Raw genomic sequence first — 8,353 nt, 5'->3', positions numbered from 1 at the left:
GAGACACTTGATAGGGAGAAGTTGAAGACTTGTTGGAAGTGAAGATAATTAATAGAAATTCACGTACAAAATACTGACCAGCTTAAAAAAATCACAATGTAAAGGTTTCTAAAGATGTAAAATACCGTGTCCCCATAAGAACACATGATCATTATAAAATTGTTAATGGATTTAAATACATTTAAGAATATAAAATGATTCCAAGAAATTCTGAAGGAATCCCATTTTAAAATACTTTTAAAATCACATTTGAAAATATTATTTTTTAAATTATGGCAATTTTAGTTCTTGTCCATAGAGATCATACTCTTTAAATAATATATATCTTCGAATGGTTGGTGGTAGAGGGAGCTTCTCCATTGAGGCCGGCTGGCAGAGTCGTTGGAGACCCATAAGTCTTCGAATTTTTAACCGACACAAATGCTTTAACGAGCAAGGATTCTCTAAAATGATGGGGAAAAAACAAGCACAAAATAAAAACAGTATCGTGGATTGACTTGTAAGTTACATTGTGGTTTAGAATAACATTAGTAGTGTCATTCTAAAAGTCAGATATGTATACATTTAGCAACTGGCGATTTTAAAAGAAATTCAAAGTGTAATTAAGCATCCCAGACCACTGCTCCAGAATACAGTCTCCATGAAGACACTTAGCTTGTTTCAGTGTCAGGAAGACAGTCTGGCTCATAGTGGATGTTGAGCCAGGACATGTTAAATGAATGAATGGAATTGGCTTAAGAAAGCAAATGCTGCACCTGAGTGGTTCAGTCGGGTAAGCGTCTAACTCTTGATTTTGGCTCAGGTCATGACCTCACTGTCGTGAGATCGAGCTCATGATGAAATGATTCCATGTGTATATAATTCAATCTCAGGTTTGTTTCAGTTTCTGATACTTAAATATTTTTATTGTTTTTTTTTAACCTAACATCACTTAAATATCTGATATTAGTCTGTATTTTCAACTCTTTATCTATATTACAACACTGATACATTATCCCAGCAGTATGAGCTAATGAAAGGGCAGTGGAGTACATGGTTTTAGTTGTGGGCTTTGGACGGTTGACATAGATTTAAATCCTGGCTCTGCCACTTGGTATCTGTGTGACTTTGAACTTGACCTCTGTGATCTCAGTATTCTCACCTGTGAAATGTGGATAACAATGGGACCTACCTCATAGTGTTGTTTGAAGATCAAATTAATTTATGTAGAGTATTAGAAAACTGCTTGGTACTTTGTAACCATTCATAATGTGAACTATCACTCAGTTCAGGAATAAAAGACATATTTCTATTACCTTTGTGATTACCTTCTCAAAAAATTAAAACAGTGTTTTTCAAAAACTATGAAGTCATAATTATTATTACCCAAATAGGCAAAATAAGTCCATTTAAAAAAAAATAAATTGCATTTTATTTTCTTCTTTAACAAAGACACCGCCTCACATATGTCTGGAGGAATCCTGACATCCAGTGGTTAACCACGCTCACAGCATTCAACTGACTTCCACTCCAGCTACGTTAATGTATGACTGAAACAACAAAACACCACCTTGGTCTTCTTCCTCCTTAGATTTCCTTTCTAAAGTCAGCAGAATTGTTATTCTTTTGTAATAAAAACACATGGACAATTAATTAGCAGTTAGAAGCGAACTCTGTTCTGCCTATGACAGGAAGCACAGCAGTGTTGGAGAGACTGGTTTGAGGGAAGACAGACAAGGGTTCAAATCTTTGCTTTGTTTTCCAGGTCTTTAACCTTGGGTAGTTGAGGTATTTAAGACTTTGGGTTTTGTTTTTTTTTTTTTTTTCCTTACAGTCTCCAAAATGTTTTAACCTCTTTATTGTAAAAATAAAATATAAGTAACTACACACATGTATAGCTTTATGAGTCATTATCAGTGATTATGAGATGAATATGTTCAATCACCCCCCAGGTCGTGAATAGAATTTCCCCAGCTGCCCCATAATTTCCTCCATAACTCATTGCAATCTTTATTCATTCCTCCCCTATAAGTTACCACTATTCTGACTTTTGTGGTAATCACTTCCTTTATTTTTTATTTATTTTTTAAAGTAACCTCTGCACCCAACATGGGGCTCGAACTTACAACCCCGAGATCAAGAGTCGCACACTCCACCGACTGAGCCAGCCAGGTGCCCCCGTAATCACTTCCTTTAGAGCTTCGTCATCGAAGTGTGCCATTCCTGTGCTATTGTATTGGAAATATTTTTTAAAAATTTGATATGGCCTTTAAATCTCTTTTAATCCATCCTCTTCTTTCCATCCCCTTCTCTTCCCTTCAATTAATCTTTTAAGAACCAAAAAGCCCAGCAGTTTCCCACAGCCTAAATTTTGCTGATTGCATTTTCATGGTGCAGCTCCGTGCTTCACCTCCATTTCTGGTTCTGGCAAATTGATAGCTGGATGCAGAGACTTGAGCAGACTCAGGTTTGATCTCTTGGGAAAAACTATAGCTGGTGCTGTGTTCTTTCATCAAGGGCCACATAGTGAGATAATAGGAACAGCTGATGCTCAGTGACCACATCCATTAGCTGACTGGGGGTTGCAAAATGGTGACATCTAGTTTTATCATTTCTTTTTCATTTATTAGTTGGAATACTTGTATAAAGAGACGCTGTTTCTCCTCTACTTTTTGGTTACCAGTGACACAAATCACATAGGTAAGACAGAATAAATGCTTAGATCTTTTCCTTTATGAGCTTTCAAGATAATGAATTGATTTTCTTATCATCTGGAGTTGATCAATTTTTAAAATATCATACTTAAGCATATTTAATTGATTTCAACTTATTGATATAATTACCCTTTGGAAGCTTAATTGTCCCATCTTTGGCCAGTAGGAGCCTCTTCAAGTTGGCTCCTAAATTCTTTTGGCATGCTCTTGTAGGCTTTGTGGGCTTGTTTGCAATGTGGAATGACACATATTCCAGGCTTGTCTTGCACACTGCTTCCTGAGACCTGAAATCATCCATTTCTTTTTCTAGGAAATGATATTTCAAGACCACAGTCTGGGTACTGGGGATGTTCATTGCTACTCAGTCTGTCTTTATTTCTAAGCCTTTTTTTGTAGACACACACACACACACACACACACACACACACACCCCAGGTTAAATAGCTTGAGTTCATATTGATTCTTCCAATTCAAGGTCAAGCTAAAAGATGTTTGTTTTTTTTAAACATATTACATCTGTATTTCCTTTCTTCCACACAGATAAACTGGTTCTCAAGGATACAAAGAATAATAGAGTTAGAATATCCCACAATCATTCACTTACTAAATGCATCTCTCATTCTCAAATAACATTAGTTCTGTTACTATGCCACCATCAGATAATTTGATATCTTTAAAGAATGTTTTTGTGTAGGGGCGCCTGGCTGGCCTGGTCAGTGGAGTATGTAACTCCTTGTCTCGGGGTTAGTTCAAGCCTCACATAGGGTGTAGAGATTACTTAAAAATAAAACCTTAAAAAAATGTTTTTGTGTGTACTCTCTCCGTTTTATTTATTTATTTCTAATGTTTATTTATTTTTGAGAGAGAGAGAGACAGAGACAGAGTGTGAGTGGGTGAGGGGCAGAGGGAGCGGGAGACAAAGAGTCCAAAGCAGGCTCCAGGCTCTGAGATGTCAGCACAGAGCCCAACGCGAGGCTTGAACTCATGAACCATGAAATCATAACCTGAGCCGAAGTCGGACACTCAACTGACTGTGCCATCCAGGCACCCCCGCTCTCTCTGTTTTAAAATAGTTGTGTCGGGGCGCCTGGGTGGCGCAGTCGGTTAAGCGTCCGACTTCAGCCAGGTCACGATCTCGCGATCCATGAGTTCGAGCCCCGCGTCAGGCTCTGGGCTGATGGCTCGGAGCCTGGAGCCTGTTTCCGATTCTGTGTCTCCCTCTCTCTCTGCCCCTCCCCCGTTCATGCTCTGTCTCTCTCTGTCCCAAAAATAAATAAAAAACGTTGAAAAAAAATTTTAAAAATAAAATAGTTGTGTCATACCCACATTATCTGGCCATGCAACCCTACATATTGTATCTTCTCTCTTTTAAATAGCAGTTAGTCTTGGCATTCTGTCTAATGCTCAGTACTAGTCCTTATGTCATTACCTCTTCTCATTTTGGTTTGTCTGAAGCTCGTTTCCTAGTGGATTCTTCAGAAGGTGATCAGAGGAACAATATTACCTGAGAGAATCTGATTTTTCCCCCATAAGTCCATTGTTTTTGCCTACATGACCAAAGAATATAGTAATTTGTGGTTTTGTCTTTTCATCACAGATTTTTTTTGGTAATATAGGTTTTTGTATTTGTTCTGTTCCCTCAAACAGGAGATTTGTTGGTTTTCCTTTTCAAGGAACCCTATTATTCCTTTCTTTACTCTTTATTACTTGTCTTTAATATCTGTCGCTGCATTTCAAATGCTTTGGTTTATTCCTTTATTTCTATTTCATTTAAAATAAATAGATTTTATTTCTTCTGTTCCAACTTCTGTTTCTCTGAAGGTATTATCTATTGCCTTATTAATTTTTGACTTCATACTGGTTCAGCCTTATATTTGAAATTAATTTTTTTAAAAAGAAATTATTTTTTTCTTTTTATGTCAAGTTCCTTCCTTAGTTGTTATCTCATTTCTGAAGTTTTGTAATTCAGAACTTGTGTGGTTCTTTTGTGTCTTATATCATTTTCCTTACACTGTTTAGCCCATTTTGAAATTAAGTTTTTAGTTTTCATCTGTCCTGAGGGTGTGCTTTTCTAGTGTGCTTTCTTGTCTGTGAGGATATTATTCTGTTCCTCTTCCTATTTTTTCTTATAATAAATTTATATGAAACTTGACTGTGATAATTTTCTGTTGCTCATTTTGACATGACATTAGTTTTCCTGAAGTTTTAGAAGGATGCTTGGTCTAAGGTAGCTCTTCTGACTTTACAGAACTCCCTATTCTGTTGTCTTCTTGCAATGATCTAAAATAGTGGCTTGCTCCTGAGGTTTCTTGGTTCTGTTTGCTGCCCCTCCTTTTGTCTGGAGTTTCTCATGGCTCTATCCTGCTTGATATTGATTTTATTCCCAATGTGGGCTGTGGTTCAGAAAGGGAGACTTAACAGGTCAGTTTCAAGAATTTATAGGGTCCAGGGGGCCTGGCTGGCTCAGTTGGTGGGGCAGGTAACTCTTGATCTTGGGATCATGAGTTCAAGCCCCATGTAGGGCATAGATCTTATAAAATAAAATAAAATAAAATAAAATAAAATAAAATAAAATAAAATAAAATATTGGTTTCCAAACATTAGTGAGCTTCAGAATTACTTAACATCTAAAAAAGAAAAAAGAATTTATAGGGTCCAAACTGTTTTGTAATTGCCCTTAGTCTTAGTTCGTATTTCTAATATGATTCACTTTTATTATAAACTAAACTTTAACCTAAATACAAAATAGCCAGCCTATAAGACAAACTTTTGATAGGAGTTTGTCAATAAAGACCTGAGAGAGAGCATATCAAAGAGGCTAACTCTAATTCATTCCATTCATCCATTTACTTGGTATTTATTATTTACTACTCACTAGGTATCATGTTAAGTCTTGAGAATACAAAAACAAACAAAACAGATGCCTGCCCACATGGAGATGAGTCTATGTATCTTATAGTCTTATAGAAGTTTTTTTTTAATATGTTTGTCAAATGTTAATATAGTTATAGTATTACTCATTATACAATTAAAGATTTGGAAACTGTCAAGAAAAGCCAAAACTTAGCATCCTTATCAGAGGAAGTATTAAGGATGATTTTTAAACACCTGGATAATTCTGAAAACAAAGTAGCACAGAAAAAGTATCAAATATGACATTAAGAAACTTCCCCTGTATACATTCTTCATAAAAAAAATTATAGGCAAAACTTTTTTTTTTTTTTTTTTACCTAGTATTTGACGGATTTCTGGCCATTCTCTCTGTACTTGTAGTGCAGACTTCAGTTTAGCACACAGAGGGATATAATCCATGTAATCAATTAATACACGAATAACGCTGCCTACCAAGTGTTTCATCCAAGGAACTGTAATAAACTCACAGAACTGAGAGAATTGATAAAATTTAATTTAGTAGTACATTTAATATACTATATACATAAGCACTCAATTTTGCTATGAAAAATTACTATTGTTGTCTTCTTATGGAAAATACAAGTACCCTCCCTGTAATGAACAAAAAAGAAAAAGAAATCGTTTGCTTGCATCTAGGAAACTATGAGCCCTGAAGCTATGTGCATGACTTTGATGTGATTGTAGTCAAGAGCATGGAAGAATCAGGTTGCTTTCCATGATTCTTCTCTCCATGTTTCCATCTCCCATATTCCACCACATACGCATAAATTATTAATTGCATACATTTTCATTTTCTTCTACATTCAGTTTCCAATTCAAGAAAAAATAATCATTTTTGCCTAGTTTTATGCTTATCTCCCCATATTATTGCCAAAAAAAAAATTCAAGAATAAGAAAAATACAAGAGTGGATTTTTCTTTTCTTGTGATATCCCTAAATGAGCAAAAGTTAGATGATGACCCAGTAGGAAGAAGAAAAGGATGTAACTCACCGGGTTATCTTTTATTACACAAGATGTCCACCCCGGTAGTACCTCGTCTTCTATCTCTGACCACACAAATGAATTTCCAAAGATGTTCCCATGCATGCAGTCAAAGCACATCTCCACTTGATAGCCATTATTCAGCAACAGCCTCAGCATTACCTCGTCATTTAGGGCATATTGAATGGCACTGGGGAAACGTGTGTCATTCACACGCATAAAATAGCAATTGACGTTAGCTCCGTGGGAGAGAAGCAGCCGGACAATTTCATGGTTATTGGCCCTCACTGCCACGAGTAGACAGTTGAGGGGATCTAGGTTTGGGTCTGCACCTGCAGCCAGAAGGACTTCTGTGCACTGGATATCATTGTTAGAAACGGCAAAATAGAGCGCAGTCTTCCGCTCATCATCATAGCTCTCGGAAATGTGGTCAGCAAGCAGGGTATTGACATCAAAGCCATTTTCAATAAGCAGCTCTAGGCACTGTACATTTTGTCCATCTGCTGCTGAGTGAATTGGTGTTAGCCCACTTTTCTGGATTGCATTTTTGGATGTTATTGGGATAAGATACTTCAGCGCACTAAAAAAAAAAGTCAAATATCCACATGGCATGAAGAAAATGAAGAATTTCAATAAACCAGATTCCTCACTAGACAAGTGAATGCAGCCTGTTTAACTTCTTTTACCCTCTCTAGATAACCTCATACAAAACATTTAACATTTAACCTTTGCCCACTGTCTTACTGCTTAGTTTAGTGTAATTCAGTTTTGTTTTTAGTTTCCCATTCTAAATATTCCTGGGCAACATGCTCAATGTCCTATGTTTGGTCCTAGAATTGTGGTTCCTTAGGAACCCTCTCCGTCTTCCAATTCTCTTTGGAACAACATAATATTTATAAACAACCAAAGCTATTTAATGAAAAAAATATAAAAGAAAGGTTAGCTCATCTGACCCCATAGAACAACGCTTCATAATCTTGACCATGAGAATTATGGAGTCATAGGACGTGACCTTGAACATTGCTTAGTCCAACCCCTCACTTAACGGAAGAGCAACAGGAAGTCTGGAGAGGTGAAATGACTTGTCCAAGGTCACACAGCTGGATGTGGAGCAAGGACTAGAGTCCAGGCCTTTTGAATTCTCATTTATTACTTCTCTCTCACTGCTTCCTGAGCAGTCTATGCTTCAGTAGCGGCCACGCACATCCTGCCTCCCTCCATATAGCTTGCAATTGAATTAATAGCCACAAAAAAAGAGTCTTTATTAGTCCATCACCCTTTATCAGTCCAATGGGGATAACTCGCCACAGCTTAGGTTTCTAAGAACCTGTGATAAACAGTTGTGAATTTCACACTTGCCTGAACAACTAGACACACATGAGAGCCACAGCAAGGATAACTTGATCTCTTGTGCCTAATTCAGAGCTACCATGTGTGAATTTATGAACACTGGGAGTAAATCCAGGTAACTTTAACAACATGTCACTTAGCGTCAATTATGTGTCATTGGCCACTTAACTTAGCCAATGTGGCCACTGAACGCGCTAAAGCCTAATGATTTCAAAGTTTTTGAACTTATAAAATATATTTAATTTCCTAAAGCCATCCTCTTATGGTGGGTGGTTTAATATAGTGATTGTAGATTTCTATTGATGTGTTGATTGTGGCACATTTTGTGATTTAAAAATCTATCCGACCTTCCCCCCGCCCCAAGAATAAAGAAATCTGAACTTATGATGAAACTTCTCTATTCAAGGATAAATTT

General features: G+C 36.8%; 1 protein-coding gene across 4 annotated transcripts in view; it reads right to left on the bottom strand.

Annotated features, from left to right (window-relative positions):
- Positions 1-219: 219 nt before the first annotated feature.
- ASB15 (ankyrin repeat and SOCS box containing 15) overlaps positions 220-8,353 on the bottom strand; it is a 58,728-nt gene continuing 50,594 nt past the window's right edge. For 3 of the 4 annotated variants that reach the window (XM_042971039.1, XM_042971055.1, XM_042971045.1), the window contains 4 exons: positions 6,598-7,168; positions 5,924-6,077; positions 2,823-2,999; positions 220-443 (listed from right to left, as the gene is read on the bottom strand). In XM_042971039.1, coding sequence (XP_042826973.1) covers positions 271-443; positions 2,823-2,999; positions 5,924-6,077; positions 6,598-7,168 — 1,075 coding nt within the window. In that variant the 3' untranslated portion in view covers positions 220-270. The remainder of the gene's footprint in view (positions 444-2,822; positions 3,000-5,923; positions 6,078-6,597; positions 7,169-8,353) is intronic. The other variant, XM_042971064.1, reaches the window with a different exon arrangement.

This window comes from Panthera tigris, chromosome A2 (genome assembly GCF_018350195.1).
Source record: "Panthera tigris isolate Pti1 chromosome A2, P.tigris_Pti1_mat1.1, whole genome shotgun sequence".
NCBI lineage: Eukaryota > Metazoa > Chordata > Mammalia > Carnivora > Felidae > Panthera > Panthera tigris.
Note: the sequence above shows the minus strand (reverse complement) of the source record. Positions and strands in the feature narration are given on the sequence as shown.